This window comes from Cetorhinus maximus, chromosome 3 (assembly GCF_964194155.1).
Source record: "Cetorhinus maximus chromosome 3, sCetMax3.hap1.1, whole genome shotgun sequence".
Classification (NCBI taxonomy): domain Eukaryota; kingdom Metazoa; phylum Chordata; class Chondrichthyes; order Lamniformes; family Cetorhinidae; genus Cetorhinus; species Cetorhinus maximus.
This window is the reverse complement of record NC_135881.1, coordinates 41,383,169-41,406,224: the sequence shown is the minus strand read 5'-3', so window position 1 is coordinate 41,406,224 and position 23,056 is coordinate 41,383,169. Positions and strand designations below refer to the sequence as shown.

At 41.4% G+C, this 23,056-nt stretch overlaps 1 protein-coding gene across 4 annotated transcripts in view; it reads right to left on the bottom strand.

The window, feature by feature from the left end:
* Window positions 1-1,242: 1,242 nt before the first annotated feature.
* The window catches only part of arhgap12b (Rho GTPase activating protein 12b), a 247,237-nt gene continuing 225,423 nt past the window's right edge, over window positions 1,243-23,056 (bottom strand). For all 4 annotated transcript variants that reach the window (XM_078537661.1, XM_078537667.1, XM_078537673.1 and 1 more), the window contains 3 exons: window positions 17,769-17,903; window positions 6,320-6,425; window positions 1,243-2,736 (listed from right to left, as the gene is read on the bottom strand). In XM_078537661.1, coding sequence (XP_078393787.1) covers window positions 2,559-2,736; window positions 6,320-6,425; window positions 17,769-17,903 — 419 coding nt within the window. In that variant the 3' untranslated portion in view covers window positions 1,243-2,558. The remainder of the gene's footprint in view (window positions 2,737-6,319; window positions 6,426-17,768; window positions 17,904-23,056) is intronic.

Below are 23,056 nucleotides of genomic sequence, written 5' to 3'. Positions count from 1 at the left end.
GGATAAATGGATAATTTTCAGGTTGGCAAACTGTAAAGGTTACTGCACAAAATAAGAGCTCATGGTGATGGGGGTGACATATTAGCCGGGATAGAGGATCAGTTAATTAACTGGAAACGGTCGGGATAAATGGATCATTTTCAGCTTGGCAAACTGTAATGAGTGGAATGCCACGGAGATTAGTGCTGGGGTCTCAATTATTTACAATCTATATTAATGGCTTGGATGAAGGGACCGACTGTATTGTAGCTAAGTTGGCTAACGGTACAAAGGTAGGTAGGAAAGCAAGTTGCGAGGAGGATACAAAGAATCTGCAAAGGGGTACAGATAGGTTAAAGTAAGTGAGCAAAATTTGGCAGATGGGAGTATAATGTGGGAAAATGTGACGTTGTCCACTTTAACAGAAAGAGCAGAAGCGCAGAATATTATTTAAATGGAGACACTGCAGTATGCTGCGGTAGAGAGATGTAGGTGTCCTGCTCCATGCATCACAAAAAGATAGCATGCAGATATAGCAAGCAACAGGATAGCAAATTGAATATTGCCTTTATTGTGAGGGGGATGGAATATAGAAGTAGGAATATCTTGCTACAAATGTATAGCACATTTGTGAGACTATACCTGGAGTACTGTGTACAGTTTTGGTCTCCTTGAGGAGGGATATACTTGCATTGGAAGCAGTTCAGAGAAGATTTACTAGGCCGGTTCCTGGGATGAAGGGGTTGTTTTATGAGGAAAGGTTGAGCATGTTTGGCCTATAATTACTTGAGTTTAGAAGAAAGAGAAGTGAAACTTTTAAGATTCTGAGGGGGCTTGACAGAGTCGATGCTGAAAGGATGTTTCCCCTCGTGGGGAAATCGGGAACTGGGAGGTAGAGTTTAAAAATGAGGGGTCATCCATTTAAGACAGAGATGAGGAGAATTTTTTTCTCTCAGACGGTTTTAATTTTTGGAATTCTCATCCACAAAGAGTAGTGGAGGCTGGGTCATTGACTATATTCCAGGCTGGCTTAGACAGAATTTTGATTGACAAGGGAGCAAAGGGTTATGGGGGCTGTGGGGAGCTGGCAAGTGTAGTTAAGGCCACAATCAGATCAGCCAAGATCTTACTGAATGTCGGAACAGGCTTGATGGGCCAAATGGCCCATTCCTGCTCCTATTTCTCATGATCTTACCAGAACCATTACACCAAAACACTTGTAAGCAAATTCATTTAGCATTCTGAAATAAACTGAAAGAGAGCTTTTCATCATTTTGTTTTAATTTTTGATTAGACATAGCATATCGCCATACAGCAGTTAGTTTAAAAAAATACATTCAAAAAAATCTTTAGATCATGTGCCCAAAAACAGGTAGTATTCCAAAGAAACCTGTTTATACAACCAGTCCACATCAATAAAATGAAAAAATTCAATTGAGCATCAAGTGAATCTGCTTTAATATCGATCAGTGCATACATGAAATTTTATTAAATGTTAGCACTTATTGTACAATAAATTGCTAAGCAGATTTTTTTCAAATTTTGTCTGTACATTTTAAATAAACAGCTTTTGTTGTAGTGCACCTAGAAAGCACAAGCTTACACAATACTTTCCAGTACCATTTGAAATACAAACGGTTAAGATTTGCCCTGCATCGAAATTACCAATAGCTAAAAAGTGCACGCAGCTTCTTAGTATACCTAAGAATAGCCCCTGTGTTGCCTGTCATAAAATACCCCCAAAAAGCTCTTAGTACTGATCTTGGCTGGTACACTGACCAGCAACTGAATATTACAAGTTGGCAAAATTTGATTAGAAAATGTTACTGTATGAAAAACACACTTTGTTAAGGAACTATACAGATTATATATACATTGCTTGACAGCATGTTATTTTAATGTATTATACCCCTTATTTGTCTGTACATCACTAGTGTTCTGAAACACAGTGTGATCATATGACCTCTGCATTAACAGTAGGTTGAAGGAACAGCAAGTGCAGGATTGCTTATAGTCCATATTCATCAACCGGGAAAAATCAACATTAATACTTTAGCCTTTCGAGTAAACCTGAAAAAAATAAATTACACAAAACCTGGCCATGCTTTTGTATGGACTCAGCAACAATATACAGTATTAGGACTTCTGCTATACCAAACAGCAGAAAAGGCTGCAAGAAAAGTTTGCTAACTATGTGCAGGAAATGGAAATTTCCTAAAAATATCTACACATGTACAGAAGAGTACTGCCAAGTCCCTCAGGCAAATATTGTTTCAAAAGAACCCAGTGTATATAACTACAGTATACTCAAGTCTCTACTCTTCGTTATAACCAGGTGACATGCTTCCCTGCATCTGTCTGTACTACATTTTATGCAAAACATCTGCAGCAGTGCCATCTGCTTTCAGGATTGATAACCACTGAAAAAAATAAAGATCCTTTTAAAAACCAGAGGAAAACAAGTGCAAAGTTTACCATTTTCTGGCTGACTCAAGGTACAAAAAAAAACACAAAATATAATCTTATTTTTTTCCCGTAGTGGGTTTTGGTAGATTTGCATTTCACTTGCTCATTTTTTTTCAACTTCTTCCAAATATGGTATCATACTCTGATAAGATCAACTCCACAATCTGATTCTGGTATACCATGTGAACTGCAATATTTCCTGTCTCTTTCTCTGGCCTCAGGAGGGTGGGGCCAAATACTATGGCAACACTTTGACTGGTCATTCGGTTTACTTCAGAACGGGTAATAACTCTGTAGAGAAAGTTAAAAAAAAGTTCAAGAAACAAACACCTTCACAGTCAAACATTACACAATTACTAATAACTTGAACAAAATAGTATATCCAATTTACTGATGGAATAAAAGCACTTCAATTGTTAACCTTTCCTTTTTTAAATGTCTTTGAGCTATTCTGCATTTCCAGTAATTGGTCTTGCAGTTTTTCTTATACTTAATAAAAACGGCTGCCACACAGAATAATGGCTAGGTTATAACATTATCAGTTAAATGAATTTTTTTTTGGTTTTGATGAACTGCCACATCTCCAATACTATAGTGTTATTTAAATAGCTATACAAATCAGTATCAAAGTATTACACCAGTGCAAGACCCTCTTTTGAGATAGAATGTAAGGCACATTGTTAGGCATAGGAGCTTTAGTCTATATCATACATTACTATGACTGACCTGGAGTGTTTTATGATAACATTGAATGCCTGAATTGAGAAAATGTCTCATTTCCCAGTGTTATAATCTCAATGAGTACTGAAAGTCCTGAAAATAAAGTCTAATAATTGAAGCAGCATATCACAAATATTGCACAAAGAGTTTGGGATTGACATCAGTAACAAGTTATTGGGTAAGAAAGTGATTTACACAATGAAAAATATTGGGTCAGATTTTGTTGGGAACAAAAAAGGTGTTCATTATTAATACACAAATTGGCCAGCAACTTGCAGTAAGGAAAAGGTACCCCATGAATTGTGAATCCCCACAAGCTGCTGGCTGATTTTGCTGCGCTGCTATTAGCTTTGCAGGAAATGGCATCTTACATTTAACAGCTGTGAGATTTTCATGAAATTGTTACATTTGCAAATGAAATTGCCCATTAAACTTGCCAGAGAAAATTTAGTGATTTTTTTTATTATTCGTTTTTGGGATGTTGGCATCACTGGCTAGGCCAGCGTTTATTTCCCATCCCTAATTGCCCTTGCTCAGAGGGCATTTTAAGAGTCAGCCACATTGCTGTGGGTCTGGAGTCACATGTAGGCCAGAGCAGGTAAGGACAGCAGATCTCCTTCCCTAAAGGACATTAGTGAACCAGATGGGCTTTTACAACAATCAACAAGGGTTTCATGGTCATTATCGGGCTTTTAATTCCAGATTTTTATTGAATTCAAACTTTACTGACAGCCGTGGTGTGATTTGAACCCGGGTCCCCAGAGCATTATTATAAAAGCAAAATACTGCGGATGCTGGAAATCTGAAACAAAAACAGAAAATGCTGGAAAAAACTCAGGTCTGACAGCCTCCGTGGAGAGAGAAACAGAGTTGCCGTTGAGTCCGACTGTGATGAAATTTATACGGGATAGGGTGGGTGGAGCAGGTGAAGCTGGAAAGAAGGCCAGCAATAGGTGGGGGCCAAGGAGAGATTGACAAAGATGTCATGAACAAAAGGACAAAGGGAGTGTTAATGGTAGTGGTAAGGGCTAAAAAAGATGCTGATAGTGTCAAAGGTAAGAAAGCGGAATGTGATAATAGTAGAACAAGGGTAAGCACTCTGAAAAGAACAACATGGGCAAGCAACAGATGGCCCTTGTGGAACAAAAATAAAAATAGCTGGAAAAACTCAGAAGGTCTGACAGCATCTGCGGAGAGGAATACAGTTAACGTTTTGAGTCCGTATGACTCTTCATCAGAACTGAGGAAATATAGAAATGAGGTGAAATATAAGCTGGTTGAGGGGGGTGGGACAGGTAGAGCTGGATAGAGGGCCAGTGATAGGTGGAGGCAAAGAAGAGATTGCCAAAGATGTCATAGACAAAAGGGTGTTGATGGTGGTGATATTATCTAAGGAATGTGCTAATGGTGACATTAAGGGTAGAAAGCAGGAAGAGCAAGTGACAGATAGCCCTAGTGGGGGTGGGGTGGGGGCAATAGTGGGGAAAGAAAGGATCGAAAATGGGATAGAGAGGGGGGATTAAAAAAGGGGATAAAGCAATAAATAAATGAATAAAAATAAAAATGGATGAAAAATAAAAATGAATTTTGAAAAAAGGAATAAAAGAAAGGGGAGAAGCTAGAAGAGAGAGTTCATGGTCTGAAGTTGATGAACTCAATGTTAAGTCCGGAAGGCCATAAAGTGCCTAATCGGAACATGAGGTGCTATTCCTCCAGTTTGCATTGGGCTTCACTGGAACATTTATACCTGCCCCTTTACCTCCTCACCATCCAAGGGCCCAACAGTCCTTTCCGGTGAAGCAGTGCTTCACTTGCACCTCCTTCAATTTGACCTACTGCATTTGTTGCTCCCAATGTGGTCTCCTCTACATTGGAGCGACCGAACGCAGACTGGGTGACCGCTTTACGGAACAGCTTTAGTCTGTCCATGAGCATGACCTAGACCTCCCTGTTGCTTGCCATTTCAACACATCATTCTGCTCTTATGCCCACATCTCTGTCCTTGGCCTGCTACAATGTACCAGTGAAGCCCAACGCAAACTGGAGGAACAGCATCTCATCTTCCAATTAGGTGCTTTACGCCCTTCCGGTCTTAACACTGAGTTCAACAACTTCAGACCATGATCTCTCCTCTATCTTCACCACTTTTTATTCCTTTTTTCAAATTCATTTTTATTTTTTATCTACTTATTTTTATTCATGTATTCATTGTTTTTTCCCCCCATTTCTATCGCATTTTCGATCCTTTTTCCCCCATTACCGCCCTCTCCCCCCACCCCCACAAGAGCCATCTATTACTTGCTCATGTTGTCCTTTTCAGAGTGCTTACCCTTGTTCTGCTATTATCACATGCTGCTTTCTTACCTTTGCCACTATCAGCACCTTTTTTAGCCCTTACCACTACCATTAACACTCCCTTTGTCCTATTGTTCATGACATCTTTGTCAATCTCTCCTTTGCACCCCCCTGTCGCTGGCCTTCTATCCAGCTTCACCTGCTCCATTCCCCTTAAACGGTATAAATTTCATCACATTTCTATTTCTCTGTAACTCTGAAGAGTCATATGGACTCAACACATCACTCTGTTTCTCTCTCCATGGATGCTGTCAGACCTGCTGAGTTCTTCCAGCATTTCCTGTTTTTGTTTCCCCAGAGCATTACTCTGGGTCACTGAAATACCAGTCCAGTGACAATACCATTGTTACGCCTCCCCATGAGGTACTAGCATAAGTACCCTATTATTAATGTGATATTTGTTACCAACTGCCAATCAATCAACAAATTATAAATGTGGCATCCCATGCTTCTGCTTGTGAATAGTTTTTGGAGATTTCAAAAATGTCAAATGTTAACTTAATTTGTTTTTTTTCCCCTTTGTTACCAGCTCTCACTGCCAGCAACTTAGTGGACAAAACCAATGGGAATGCCACAAGATGCCCCACTCTAAGGAAATCTGATTGAGAGAATAACATTATTAAATGTCAAAACTCAAGGTGCAAAAGGAGTTTTAAACATATGGAATTTTATAGATGGGGATTTACTTTCACAAAATAAAATTACCAAACATGGTTAACAATACACAATATTTCTTTTTGATCACAGCTATCAATACTATAAGAAAACTCATCACAGGTAAGAACTAATTCATACTTACTTGACAAGGTGCTTGAATAGAACTTGCATAGTGTCATGGTTCGGTTTAGGTAATAGCCTGATTAGTTCGGTAATACCCTGAATACGGTGCTTGTAGTCTGGAGTTTCTGAAAACCGTTAAATACAATTGGTTTTATGCTTGCTCTTATACATGTATGTATAAATATACAAAAGACAAAATCTCCTGAAACAAAACTCACTTAATGATCAGACTGGGCCAGAATGTGGCTTTGTGGATATAAGAATTGGAATGTCATTAGTTGTTAATGTTCGTTTGTTTATTTATTAATTTTTATTCATTGGATGTGGGCAGCCTTGTTCAGAGCATTTTTTTTTAAAAAAAAGAATCACCCACATTGCTGTGGGTCTCGAGTCACACGTAGGCCAGACCAAGTAAGGACAGCAGATTTCATTCCCTAAAGGACATTAGTGAACCAGATGGGTTTTTACAATAATTGACAATGGTTTCATGGTTATCATTAGACATAATTCCAGATTTTTTAAATTGAATTTGAATTTCACCATCTGCCGTGGCGGGATTCGAACCTTGGTCCCCAGAGCATTACCCTGGGTCTCTGGATTACTAGTCCAGTGACGTTACCACTACGCCATCGCCTCTCCCAGTATCAGTGGTAAACTTAACTAAAAAAAAAAGTAACTCTTCAAACATTACCTTGATTTTTCTCTTCACAGATGTTGATTGACCTGTCTTGTATTTCTAGCACTGTTTAACAAATTAACTGTGTGCCACCTGTTAGATTTTATACTGCACTTGTCTGCTGACACGAATAGCCAAGATTTAAAAAAAACAAAATTTATAGTTGCTGTTTTTCCCAAAAATTCATTCTCAGGATGTGGACGTCACTGCAAGTCTGGCATTTATTGTCCATCACCAGTTGCCCTTGGGAAGGCGGTAATGGGCCTTCTTGATTCGCTGCAGTCTGTGTGGTGATGGAACTTGCACAATGCTGTTAGGGAGGGAGTTAAAGGATTTTGATCCAATAATAATGAAGAAATGATATGTGACTTGCAGTGGAACTTGGATGTGATGATGTTCCCATACATATGCTGCCTTTGTCCTTCTAGATGTTATAGATCATGGGTTTAGGAGGTGCTGGTGAAAAAACCTTGGTGAATTGCAGCAGTGTATCCTATAGACACAATACACTGCAGCCACAGCTCGTTAAGGGTAGAGGGAGTCCACGTTTAAAGCAGTGGATGGGACGCAGATCAAGTGGACTACTTTGTCCTGGATAGTGTTGAGCTTATTTAGCTTTGCTAGAACTGCACACATCCTGGCAAATAGAATGTATTCTATCACACTCTTAATTTTTGTTTTCTAGACAGTAGAGAGGCTTTGAGTAGTCAGGAGGTGAGCCACTCACCGGAAAATACCAGGTCTTCGACCTGTTCCAGTAGCCACAGCATTTATGAGGCTGGTTTCTGGTCAATGGTGATCTCCAGGATATTGATAATCAGGACTTTGCTGATGGTAACATCAGTGAACGTCAAGGGAAGTGGTCATGCTCTTGTTCAAGATAGTCTTTGCCTGATATTGCGAATGTCACCTGTCACGCATCAGCCCAATCCTGGATGTTGTCCAGTTTTTGCAGCATGTCTGCACAGACTGCTTCATTAGCATAAAAAATTGTCATTGGAATTGCTCAATGCAATCATCAGCCAACAGCTACACTTATGACCTTATGATGGAGCAGGTGAAGATAATTGGACCCTGCCAGAAGTATCACCTTTCATGATATTTAAACCCCTTGCTCAGATGTATTTAAAAGATCCCAAAGACGACAATGAGAGTCTTGCCAGTGTCCTAGCTAATATTGATCCCTCAACCAACATCACCAGTAACAAGTTTAGGCACTTTACAGCCTTCCGGGCTGAATATTGAATTCAACAACTTTAGATCTTAAACTCCCCCTCCCCCCATCCCCACCCCGTTTCTCCCCCCTCCCTTTTTTTATTAATTAATTTATATAGATTCTTCTTTTCCCACCTATTTCCATTATTTTTAAATCTAAAACTAAAACTTTGTTAGTCTTTCCACCCCACCCCCACTAGAGCTGTACCTTGAGTATCCTGTCTTCCACTCTTAATTAGCACTTTTCTTAGACAATATCACCACCTTCAACACCTCTTTGATCCTTTTGTCTGTGACATCTTTTGATTATCTGCTCCTATCACTGCTTGCTTATCTCCACAATCACCACACCCTCAACTTCTCTCTCCCCCCGCCCCCCCACCTTAGACCAGCTTATATTTCACCTTTCTCCTAACTATACTCAGTTCTGCCGAAGGGTCATGAAGACTCGAAACGTTAACTGATTTCTTCTCCACCGATGCTGCCAGACCTGCTGAGTTTTTCCAGGTAATTCTGTTTTTGTTTTGGATCACCAGTAACAAGTTGTTTGGTCATTTATCTCCTTGCTGTTTGCAACTGGATGCTGCATTTACCTACATTGCCATGACACTGAACTTTCAACGTACAGGTCGAGTATACTTTACCCATAAATCAGAAAACCAAACACATCCAAAAAACACACCTTTTTTGAACCTCATTGATCTTAAGCGCAATAAGTCCCTGACCCAAGCCAACATGACCCAAGCCAACACAAACCTCATCGACCACACCCGACGTTTAGTGCAGGAAGCCCCTGGCCCGAACCTTGGCAACCGCACCTGACCTTTAGCGTGAGAAGTCTAGTTGTTTATCTGCACATTGACACTCTGAACCCTCTACTACAAGCAAAATTGCAGATGGCGCCACAAGTGGGAACTTATTACTGGTACCTTGTATTTATTATTCAGTGGTACATCTTACTTTTCTAGTCACTTTAGTCTACAGCTAGCCTAGGCTTGGGCTATTGTAATGTAAGTAGGCCTAGTCCTATATGAGGTATCCGAAAACCGGAATTATCTGAAATCCGAAATGCGATCAGCCCCAAAGATTTTGGATAACGGATACTCGACCTATAAGTCACTGGCTGTAAAACACTGTGACCACCTGAACACATGAAGGGCACTATATATGCAAGTCCTTTCCTTTCTTAGAAGGCAGAAATTAACTGCATTACATTTTTAATATATATATTTCTCCAAATACATCTCCCAGAAAAACTGGCAATATCAGTTCATCCTTGAAAAAATAAATCAGTGTTAAAAGTGGCACTGGATTTACAGCTTCAAAACCATTCTCTCATCTTGGTTAAAGGATCTATGGTAAGTGAAAGGAAAACAGTGAAGAACCTGAATGGGGAAATAACTGCACAAAATAAGCAATGAAAGTTTAAAACTGACTTAATTTGATCATTTCTGAGGTTCTTTTAATATTGACTTTGATTTTTATGATATTTCCCGTCGATCAGGTTCAAAGTTAACAGAGTAAGAAGTTATAATTTTGTTGCAGCCTAAAACAAATTGCCTGGATGAACACCCAAAAGACAATATCAAAAATATTGGAATGTTGCAAATGCCACTCTGTGGCTGAACTGTGCACTACAAGCAGTTGAAAAAATGGCAGTTTGTATCAATGTGCAATGACAAAACACTAGCTGACCAGCAAATCTATTGTCACTCTACAGACAGCAGCCTTATTAGTTAAACTGCTGATCTTGTAAGATTAAGGTAAGTTATGCTCATGTTTGAATCTTCAAAATGATTAACTTCTTGATTACACCACTTTCCTAAGAGGGCAACATTTGAGTTTTCAAATTTAAATATTGTTAATGTGATGATTTTGCTAAAAGCTACAATTCCAGAATTTTTCCACTGGTTAATGACAGGTGTAGGAAATTAACTGAAATCGTAACATTAGAGTACTTTTTAAAAAGTAGTGTCAAGCTAATTAAATGTCATCACATTGCTTAAAAAAAAAATCATAGTTCACTCTATTTTTTTCCCTAGACAATGTATTAGGTAGGTGGCACTCCTAGGCTTTTTATAAAAGTGGCTCTAAACTGTCTTCTGGGGCTCCAAAACAGAAATCTCAGGTGTTTCTAGTTAACCAGTTTTCCTTGTTGTAGGGAAAAGCTTTGCTTATGGTTAGCACTTCTCCACACTAGGTTGTTCAAGATCAGAAACTCAACAGGGTGGGTCCAATCAAGAGTGAAACATCTGTTGTGCGTTTTTGCTGTAACTTACTGCACTCATTACGGGTGACACCTTAAGTAGACTTTTTATATATTGAACAGAATCAGTGATGCAATTTGGTACGCTAAAAGCCTCACACATCAGTTACAAAATGCTATTTTCAGTGATTCAAAGACTAACAAATATTCACTGAATCATCCTCATTAGTGTCCAAAATGTGAATGCTGCAAATTTGCATTCAACACTGCAATTTACACTCAAAACTGCCTGCAGCTTAAAGGAACTCCATATGAACAATTTATTTTGAAGGTTTTAAGCTCAACATTAAGCTTAAGGTGTCTTGAAACAAGAATAATGCTGGTGAGGTGGTATTATTGTTATATTAGTAAAACTGATGTACTTAAACTTTTTAAAACAAGATTAAAACACATCTGTTCTCGTCTTTCTTGGAAAATATTGTAAACCATTTCCATTTATTGATCAGTCCTGGTAATCAGAAAATTGCAAGGTAGATTCAGGTGAGGATAGCTATTTACCCTTTCCAGCTTAACCAACTGGAGAACAAACTACTCACTTCATTACAACATCTAACTATTTAAAAAATATATATTTCAGGGTTTTTGACTAAAATACTAAGAAGTCGATCCATGTTTTGATCACTCTGTGATGAAAGACTCTAAAATTAGCCATAAATTGAGCTCTCAGTTCGTATCCTGTACCCACTGGTACAGCTTATGTTTTAACTTGGAATCGAGATTCCATACTCACCTTTTCCACACTGTTCACTGTTTCGTACAACTTTGAGGTACCCTTTTTTTCATTATTCGTTCATAGGACGAAAGTGTCGCTGGCTAGGCAAGCATTTATTGCCCATCCTTAATGCCTTTTTAAACCTCTGCAGTCTATGTGGTGCAGGTACACCCACACAGTGCTGTTGGTGGGGGGGTGGGGACGGACGGACATCTCCAAAACAGTTACTATTAAAAGTCAGTTATTTTTATTTCAATAATAATCGTGGATTATGTAAATACCAGAGAAATTGACAGCCTAGGTGGCTTAGGAGGCAAAGGCCACCTATGTAGTTAAACCAGGAAAGTCTCATTCAACCCCCATTCTTAACTAACTTACCTACTCCCAAACTGGCAATAGGAAGAAATCTAACAGTTAGTTGAAAATGTTCGTTATCTTAAAACATAAAGATGTTCCAAGTCTGAGCATATAGCTTTTCTAAGGCTAGAGGGGGGTAGGTGGAGGGGGTTTCTCTTGATGTCTCACAGCAGCAGAAGATTGATGCAACCTCCACAGAAATGAGCTAAAAGAGGTCACTTCCGCTTTTTTTCTGTGGTGGTTCTGCTGAATTTGCAGCATGAAATCGGGAGAACCCTAGGAAATTACCTACCACACAACGTATGTCAATTATTTAATCATTTTGAATATTTAATCGTTTGAGCAATATACCCAATTTTTGCTGATCTTAGTCAATAGCATGTTGACACTGCTAACTGAACAGGCATCTTTAAAGTTGGATTGAAACAGTGTTCCAAGTCTGTCCTTTTACTGTAATACTCACTCTTTCCTCAATAACAACTTGCATTACACAGCATCTTTAACACAAAATGTCCCAAGCTGCTTCACAGTAGCAGTATAAAACAAAATGTAACCATTCTATGAAAATATACTGAACCACACAAGGAGATATTAGATTAGATGACCAAAAGCTTGGTCAAAGAGGCAGGTTTTAAGGAGTGTCCTATAGGAGAAATATGAGGTGGAAGGATGAGAGGTGTAAGGATGGAATTCCAGAGCTTAGGGCCTAGGCAACTGAAATGCACAGCCGCAAATGGTGGGGTGATTAAAATGGTCAAGAGGCCAGAAATTACAGATCATTATATTTCACAACAGATAACTCAAAACTTACATTGTTGCCATCAAGAAAAAAAACTTTGCATCTAATCATATTTAAAGAAGCAGATCATTGACTTGAAAGAGACTGGCCGGGTTTGGAGGACACCTAGAAACAATGTGCAGTTTCTATCTACACTGACAGCAAATGACGGAATCTGTACTTTGAAATCATCATTCTTACACAAGGCATCCTAATGTGGTGATGGGCTTTAGAGTTATGGGGGAACTTGGGCACAAGGATTTTCACCATCTTCTGGAGGCAAATATACAGTGTGTGAAATACATTATTAGTACTCCCTAGGCATGAGTGGACAGCTTCTATTATGCCATCAATTGCATGCTTGCACCATGTTACTATGGAATATGAAAAGCTTAACGATGGATATTCTAGTGAGTCAATTAAACCCAATTACAGCACAAACACGCAAACTATTAAAATATAAATGTATAGTGATGCAGACCTTTGAACTAACAGCTCATACCTTAGAAATACAAAACAGGCAAGAACAATTAAAGCAAGGGGTTTTTCATCTAAATGTAGAGCCAACATTCACAAAGTAACAGAAAATGCTTTTTTACTGATTTAGTTGATGAGCACTCTAACCTCCAAGTCAGAAAGTTGTGGGTCAAGTCCCATTTCATGAATTAAGCACATAATTAATATATAATTTAGACAGACACTTACAGTACAGTATTGAGACCTCGATGTAACATTGTTGGAGATGTTGTCTTTCAGGTGAGATGTTAAAACTGGGCCCCTTTTATGTTCAGGGGGATATAAAAGTTCCCATCTGAAGAAGAGTTCTCCTTTAACTAAATCTTAAACTGGTCACTGCTGTTTGTGGGAGCCTTGCTATGTGTCATAATTCATTGTCTGCGACGTATCTTGTGATGTCTTAAGGACAAGAAAGTCACTATAATAACGCAGGTGTTTTTCAAAATCCGTTCTTGGGGAGTGTACAACAATGGCAATATCACACTGGTTTGAGAAGAAAGTCACCGTCAATCCGGTCCTTGTGATAATGTTGTTAGGTAGGTAAGTCTATAATTTTGATCCAGTGATGAAGAAGCAATGACAATATCCATCTAATTAGGATGATGTGCAACTTGAAGGGAAACTGAGATGATAATGTTGTATGATCATCACTTTCCTGTTAGTGGACTCTGAAGTACTGTTGGTAATTTGTTATAGACTGTACTATCTACAGGATGCAGAGTGCCAGTGAAGGATAGCGCAGTACTGAGTTCAGTGGATAGGCAACGGATGAGACAAACTACTTTATCCTGCATGATTTATCAGGGGGAGGCGTTGGGATAGTGGTATTGTCGCTGGGACTAGTAATATAGAGACCCAGGGTAATGATGAAATTTGAATTCAATAAAAATCTGGAATTAAAAGTCTAATGATGACCATGATAATGTGATCATGAAACTGGCGGGACAGGATACACCCAGCAGAGGTGGTGGCACAGTGGTATAAAGCCAGGAGGGAGTCCTCAACATAGATTCCAGACCCCATGACATCCTGATTACCACGTTGAACACTTGGAGGGTGGCAAGAGCGTACTCTGGGTGGGGGGACTTCAATGCACTAGTACTGACTGAGCTGGCCGAGTCCTAAAGGAGAGATGCATCTCTCTGGTGCATCTCCGGCAGGCAGGTTAAGTACGTTTGTCCCTCTTTTTGGTTCCCTCACCACCTGCCTCAGAGGGAAAAACATACTTTGTACCATGAAACTATTGGTAGGGGTGACCACCGCACAGTCCTTGTGGAGACAAAGTCCTGTCTTCACATTGAGGATACCCTCCATCATGTTATGTGGCACTAAATGGGATAGATTTCGGGCAGATCTAACAACTGGGCAACTATGAGGCGCTGAGGGTCATTGGCAGCAGCAGAACTGTACTCGACAACAAATGGTAACCTCATGGCCCAACATATCCCCCTCTCTACCGTTACCACCAAGCCAAGGGATCAACCTTGATTCAAAGAGGAGTCCAGGAGCTGCACCAGGCACACCTAAAAATATGAGGTGAAGTTACAATACAGGGCTGCTTGCATTCCAAACAGTATGAGCAGCGGGTGATAGGCAGAGCTAAGTGATTCCACGACCAACGGATCACATTTAAGCTCTGCAGTCCTGCCATATCCAGTGGTGAATGGTGGAGGACAATTAAGGAGGTGGTTCCACAAATATCCCCATCAATGATGGGGGAGCCCAGAAAAATCAGTGCAAAAGATAAGGCTGAAGTATTTGCAACAATCTTCAGCCAAAAGTGCCAAGTGGATGATCCATCTCGGCCTGCTCCAGAGGTCCCCCAGCGTCACAGGTGCCAGTCTTCAGCCAATTCGATTTGCTCCACGTTATATCAAGAAATGGCTGAAGGCACTGGATACTACAAAGGTTATGGGCCCTGACAATATTCTGGCAATAGTACTGAAGACTTACGCTCCAGAACTTGCCGCGCCCTTAGCCAAGCTGTTCCAGTACAGCTACAACACTGGCATCCAACGAGCAATGTGGAAAATTGCCCAGGTATGCCCTGTACACAAGAAGCAGGAAAGATCCAACCCAGCCAATTACCAGCCCATCAGTCTACTCTCAATCATCAGTAAAATGATGGAAGGGGTCATAAACAGTGCTATCAAGTAGCACTTGCTTAGCAATAACCTGCTCACTGACGCTCAGCATTGGTTCCGCCAGGGTCACTCAGCTCCAGGCCACAATACAGCCTTGGCTCAAACAAAGAGCTTAACTCCAGAGGTGAGGCAAGTGTTGACATCAAGGCTGCATTTGACCAAGTGTGGCATCAAGGCGCCCGAGCAAAACTAGAGTCAATGGCAATCAGGAGGAAAACTGTCCCCTGGTTGGAGTCATACCTAGCAAAGTAAGTTGGTTGTGGTTGTTGGAAGTCAATCATCTCAGTTCCAGGACATCACTGCAGGAGTTCCTCAGAGCAGTGTCCTAAGCCCAACTATCTTCAGCTGCTTCATCAGTGACCTTCCTTCCATCATAAGATCAGAAGGGGGGTTGTTCACTGATGATTGCACAATGTTCAGCACCATTCGCGATTCCTCAGATACTGAAGCAATCCATGTCCAAATGCAGCATTACCTGGACAATATCCAGACTTGGGCTGACAAATGGCAAGTAACATTTGCACCACACAAGTGCCAGGCAATGGTCATCTCCAACAAGAGAGAACCTAACCATCGCCCCTTGACATTCAATGGTATTACCACTGCTGAATCCTCCACTATCAACATCCTGGGGGGGGCTACCATTGACCAGAAACTGAACTGGATCAGCCATATAAATACTGTGGCTATAAGAACAGGTCAGAAGCCAGGAGTAACTCACCTCCTGACTCCCCAAAGCCTGTCCACCATCTACAAGGCACAAGTCAGGAGAGTGATGGAATACTCCCCACTTGCCTGGATGAGTGCATTCCCACAACACTCAAGAAGCTTGACACCGTCCAGGACAAAACAGCCCGCTTGTTTGGCGCCCCTCCCACAAACATTCACTCCCTCCACCACTGACGAGCACTGGCAGCAGTATGTACCATCTACAAAATGCACTGCAGGAACTCCCTAAGTCTCCTTAGAAAGCACCTCCTGAACCCACAAGCTCTACTATCTAGAAGGACAAGGGCAGCAAACACATGGGAACACCACCACCTGGAGGTTCCCCTCCAAGCCACTCACCATCCTGACTTGGAACTATCACCGTACCTTCACTGTCGCTGGGTCAAAATCCTGTAACTGCCAGCACTATGGGCAGCAGCGGTTAAAGAAGGCAGCTCACCACCACCTTCTCGAGGGCAATTAGGATAGGCAATAAATGCTGTCCTAGTCAGAGACACCCACATCCCATGAATGAATAACAAAAATGATATTGAGCTTCTTAAGTGTTGCTTTGGTAGCAACAGTTCAGACAAGTCTTCTGTCAGACTTCTGAACTGAATCTAGATTTCTGGTCAACAATGAGCCCAGCGTGTTGATGGTGGAGACTGCAGTGTGGTTGAAGGTCATGAACATAGTTGGGACCCATTGCAGATGGTCATTACATAGCACTCCTGTGGCATGAATGTTAGATGCCACTCGTCAGCACAAGTCTGGATGTTGTGGACTGGTATGGGCCATTTCATTATTGGAGGTGCTGTGAGTGGGACACTGTGGAACTGCCAGTTACCGGCTCAGAGTTGACTCTATGCCAGTGAAGGCCATTGAAGAAGTATCAATAATGATTGATTCCTGCATCAATGTCCTGGGTTGATGGCTGATTTTCAGCAACTGTGAACATCTGACTGTGTACCAGGTATAATTTCTGACATGAAAGTTTTCCCTTCGACCTCCTTTGGCATGAGCTTTCCATTTAACGTAATCTGCTTCCTTTATTTTCACAATGATATCATCAACACTCAAACTGCAGAGGGCACATAAGGCACTATTACTAATGCAAATGATTTTGTGTTCAATTGCCAATTTCTCACTCAACTTACTTCCCAACTACATCAATTTTGCATAAAAATTATCAGGTGAGCGAAAGTTAGTCCCGGAGTAATACTTTTAAAAAAGTTGTACAGTTCTTTCTTTATTTAGATAATAGAATGGTGATAAATGGTTTTGTATAATGAGATAAATTTGCCTCTTCAAAGTAATAACAAATGCTTTGATAGGTCAGTGAGATGCCCTTCGATATTAGGGGCAATTTTCTGATGTCAAGTTTTGCCTGTCAGGAACACGGATAAAAATTCAGGTACAAGCCAAGCACAATTTAGTTGGAAAACCATACACAGCATCATGGCAAAATCCTCCTATGTTTTCTTGGTGTGAGTCAGGCTTCTTATAAGAAGTACAAAGTTGAAAAATCACAAGACTTGGACCTTCATTTCCCATCTAATCACTGTAACCAAATTATTACTGAACATTGATTATGTTGAATGCTTCACAAAGAAAATATTAAATAAAAGACTTGCATTTATAAATCACCTTTCACAACTGCTGGACATCCCGAAGAGCTTTACAGCCGTTGAAGTCCTTTTTCAAAGTGCAGTCACTGTTGCAATGTAGCAAATGAAACAGCCAATTTGCATACAGCAAATTCCCACAAACAGCAACATAATTATGAACAGATGACCTGATTTTGTGATGTTGATTGTGGGATAAATATTAGCCTGTCACTGCAGTGTCTCCTCTTCTAAATCGATCTTTTGCACCCACCTAACAGAACTGATGGGGTCTCAGTTAACGTCTCCACTGACAGCACTGCTGATAGTACAGCACTTTCACAGTACATCGGTGGAGGGTCCTGGAGTGGGTCTCAAAGTTGACAGTGCTGTGCAGTGAGCTGACACACTACGAGCAAATGCTCACAAACTTCTGTAAACCAGCAAGTTTTAAAATTAGATTAAGACAATATTAATATCACTTTTACTTACTGATTGCATTGACAAAGTCATTAAAGAGATGATATGTGAAGAGGGGTTCTGGCAATTCTCTGAAAAACATCTTGAGAGCCCCAGTAATAACATTGATATCCTCCCACTTACTGTCATTCAAGTCCAGCTTCTCATCTGTAAGGAAGGCATAATTGATTATGTTTGAGGTAAGAAGCAAATCAGTATTTCATTACTGTGTTTTAAAAATGCATTAATGAGGATTAAGTAATAGTTTTGTGCGCATGTCATCTTTCCATTTATGGACCATGTGATCAAATTTGAGCCAAAATGAATGAAAGGTTTCTCTTGTTAGTAGTTAGGATCCAATGTGAAATTAGTTTAGGCAAACTGAACCAAGCGTCAAATCCTCCTGTAATCAGGAGAGAAATAATAATCTGACTTGATCATTATGATGATTATGAAAAATGGGGAAATTCCTACGAGTGTAGTAGAGGATCCTCTTCTGAGATTGGGTTTGAGCCATATTGCTGGGGAAAAAAATTAGATACGCTCCAATAGTTCACTTGGATAAATGCCTTTGGTGGATTAACGAAGAAGCAGCTTTGAAAGCACATTAAAGATATGGAAGATAGCATGATTATAGGAGGAGGGAAGACAGAAACAGGAAATTGGGTTGGGAAAATCATAAGCACAGCGCATACAATGGCCTATTTTTTAAAGTAATGCTTGCAGGCTAGAAATTTGGGGGCCCCTGCTCTGCCACTACAAGTGTGGGACTTTCGATTGCCTGCAGTTTCTGACACAGATTTTATGAGATCTTTTGCATCCACCTAACAACATGATTGGACAGCCTTGCTCGAAAGTAAGCTAAAAAGAGACACTTGCTGGATTTGTGTAAGAGCGATGAACTACTGCGTGATATATATGACAGGGTTCATCCTCATGGTTCGTTATGTCTGTGTATGTATGGGCTGCCCAAGACACACAAAAGTGATATTCCTCTACGCCTCATCTTATCTATGACCGGTTCTGCACAACATGAATTGGCCAAATGGCTCAGTGAATTGTTACAACCAGTTTTGACCAAGTTTTGCACACATACGGTGAAGGACTTCTTCACATTTACGAAGGGCATACAGGATTTGTACATTGATAGCAATGCTGCGTCTATGTGCTCATTTGACATTGCTAGCCTATTCACCAATGTTCCACTTAAGGAAGCCATAGATATTTGAGCTGCAGCACTATATCATGGCAATCTAGACCTGTCACCATTGCATGAAACAGTATTCCTTGAACTTATGAACTCGGCAACGCGCGCAGTTTAGTTCAGTTTTAATGACATCATGTATGCCCAAATAGATAGTGTTGCCATGGGATCTACTCTAGGTCCAGCTCTGACAAACATCTTTGTTGAGTTCCATGAGAAACGCGTCTTCGATGTAATGACACCTAAGCTCCTACCTCTCCCATATTTCCGATATGGGGATGACACATTCGCTATATTTAAATCTGCAGCTGCATGTAACAATTTCCTTACATGTCTTAATGGGCTCCATCCTACGTTCAAATTCACCTATGAAATGGAGCAGTCAAATGAGCTCCCCTTCCTTGACATACTAGCTGATAGATCTGCCCGGGGGTTCTCGACCACAGTCTACCGCAAGCCTACCTTCACTGGTCAATATACGTGTTTGGATTCTTAACAGTTCTACACACTATAAGATTGGTCTTATCGGCAACCTTGTAAATAGGGCCCGAGCCAAACCATTTGCTCAACATGCAAGCTTGAGCTGAAATAGGGTGCATCAATGATATCCTTTAGAATAACGGCTACCCTGATCAGATCACTTTGCACCATATATCATGCAAACTCACGAACGGGCCTAAGGTCGTCACTTTCGACCCTGAAAAGTGCCCAGTCTACCTCAGATTACCCTGGATGGGCAAGGTATTTCAAAAATTTGAGCAACAGATGAAGCTAGCTGTTTCACGCTGCTACTATGCAGTAACAACACAAGTGATGTTTGCCACTAACAGGATGCTGCCAAAAAGACGTTCTGCCTATCACACAAACAAGTAATGTGGTATATGAATTTCAGTGCCAGTATGATGCTAGGTATGTAGGCTGTACGTCCCAAGGACTGGCGGATTGTATTAAACAGCCACTGCTTGCAATGGGTAGGGTTCAGACTGTACCCCACCAGACCATGCTTGCAAAACTCAAAGTCCAACATTAGCTGTGATTCTGCAATTGAGGATTACTTAGCAAATGTTGACCAACGTGTTAAGAATTACGCTGACAACCAATTTAAGATAGTTAGTCGGACTCACAATGTGGAGCATTTGCGTGTGCTGGAAGCTACATATATTAATACACTGGGCCCTGTTCTTTGCAGACAGAAAGAACATGGACATACATTGCACCTGTTTCAGCTAAACAAAATAAGTGACAGTAATTCGCTGACTCATTCCTCAGGGCAATGCCTTGACCAATCAGGGTCAAGCTGTCTGGTTTAAATTTCAAACAATGCTTGGCAGTTAATTGTCAGTCACCATCAGTGGTCATTCTCCATGGCAATGTCACTTGCCAACCAATCAGCACTCTCTTCACATATAGTATAAATTGTTGTTTTCCCCCTTACATTGGTATTCTTGTGAGTGTCCTGATGAGTGCAAGACAAAAAGCTTAGATGTGTCTCTTATTTCAGCAATACTTAAATTATGGGGACAAGGTCATTTTCATTCTCAGATAAGGCATATCATGCCAGCAAGAGTCCCCACTCCAATGGAAGTCTGGAATCTGAGTGACATCATGCTGCTCTGACCATACAAAGGTCCAGGTGAAGCAGATAGAACTTATGCTTCTTTCCATTATTCAGTTTCTCAGGGAGCCTTTGGACACAATTGTAGATAATCAATATCCTCCAGGATCAATTTCCTTTTTCAAAATTTTGGGGCCTTGGAAACACACAACAGCTTTCAACCATCTCCCCCAGCTGCAAAACTAGAAAATAGCCACATGGAAAACAAGGGGAGATTTCCCAGTGGAACAGAGTCCTCACCCCATTTTCTGATTCCTTGTCAGGCAATCCACCCCAGTTCTGCTCACGCCTTAACAGGAATTATGGTCCTTGCATCTGTGAGATTCAGCCCAAATCTCAATTCGTATAACTATAAATGAATGCTGGTGCATAAATTACTGATTTTGTGTTAGTACTGCTGTCAAATGGCTTTCTTTCTGCAAGACATTTAAAGAGCACATTTGCCTTCCCATCAATAAGGTTTAAAAGAAGATGACCATGAACTCAGCACATAACTCTCCAAAATAAATTCACATCGATCAAGCCATGTTAGAAATGGTTTCATTTATAAATCTCTCCTTCACTACTCTCACTTTCCAATGGTTAGAAAAATACTTCCCACTTATTCAGTAATTTGGTATTGAAAATTTGAGCAGAAAAAAATCTATAAAATGTTGCAATGTGGCGTGGTACCATGTATCTTGCTTAAATGTTGGTCGTATTTTGTTTCAATTCATGAATCGGTTTTGGTGGGTTTTCCTTATATCACCAACCCTTTCCATTTAGCCAGGCTCTCCTCCTCGTTTGGATGCTAGAATCGTCCATTCAACAGAACAAATGTGGGAAGATTAGGTCAATGACAGTTAAAAGGGAAAATCTTTTAGTGGTGGAGTCATACTGGAAGCAAAAGTAGATGGTTGTGGTTATTGGAGGCCAATCATTGCAGCCAAAGGACAATTTTAGGGAATCATTGTTGACCTATACATTTTCAGTAATTCATCAACAACATTCCCTCCATCATAAAGTTAAGAGCCAGATTGTTCACTAACTATTCTACAATTCTAAGCTCATTCAAAACTCATTCAATAATAAGCAGCACAGGCTAGCTTATGGCAGAAATTGGATAAGATCCAGCTTTGGGCTGAAGAGTGGCAGATAACATTGAAGCTACTTAAATGCCAGTTAGTTATTATCTCTATCAAGAGAAAAGCCTTCATCTTCCAGGAACTTCAGTGACTTGAGCGAATCCTGTACCACTGCATTCAATCTCTATGGGGAGAATTTTCAGCATGTTGGGCGGGCTGTACAGGAGCGGGCGCAGAGCCGATCGCTGCCCGCGACCAGCTCCGCGCTGCCATTTTACGCGGGCAGGCCAATTAAGGCCTGCCCAGCGTGAATCGTGGCTCCCGAGGACAGCAGGAAGGGGCGGGCGGCGGAGGGACTCCAATGACCACCGGGTCCACTGGCGAACCGGCGGCCTGTTTAAAAAACGCGCAGGCAGCCTACCAAAGGCTAGCAACAATGGTGCACAGAAGGGTTCCCGAGAGCGCTCTCAGAAATCAGGCCAGGTAGGAGGGCAGGTCAGCAGGGCATTGTGCCCCTAGATTCTCTGAGGAGGTGGCAGCACAGCGTGAAATCATCATGCCAAGGGACGGAAGGAGGAGGTCCCCCATATATCGAAACGTGCCTGGGGGGAGGTGGCAGAAAGGGTCAGCGCACACGATGTGGTGCGACGCACCTGGGCTCAGTGCCACAAGCAGTTCCATGACCTCTTGCAATTGGGAAGGGTGAGTGCCGTGTTGGCATGGGTCATTTAGCACAGCAGTTAGGTTGCCTCCCACCCCCCCACCCCCCCCCACCCCCAACTCAATGTAGTTACTGCATTGAATTATTCAAGGCATGTGGCCTTCGCTGGGTGGGCCAGCATTTATTGCCCGTGTCTAGCTGGTGCTGAGCTGCCTTCTGTACCTGCTGCATATAGTGCACTTACACCTAACAGTACTGTTTTGGGGGCGACCTCAAGGATCTGTACCTTGGCGCTGTGCTGGAACGCCGAAATATTTCAAAGTCAGGATGCTGAGTGACTGGGAGGGGAACTTCCAGACGGCAGGGCAGCCATCCATCTGCTGCCCTTGATCTTCTAGGTGGTAGTGCTTCCTTGCTTTGAAGGGTGATACAGTTTGAGTGGCAAATGTGATGGAGGCAGCATCTGGGTAAGGGGGTCAGCACTGGCTGCTTGGAGTGAGTGTATGGCGGCTCCAGGGTCACAATTCACAAGACCCCTGCAATGTTTCACTCAGGTGGGGGTGGCAAGGCTGCAATACCAACCCAGGTACAGGGTGGACTAATCAATACTCCTTTCACCTTTCAGGAGAAGACCGCACACAATAACGCTGAACGGATGTGGACGGATGGAGGGCAGGCCCAATTACTCATTCTCTGCAGGTACAAGCAGGAGGCTCTCAAGCTGGAGAGGTACCATGCGCCCAAGTCTACTGGCAGTGGTGAGGTTGGGGTGCCAGT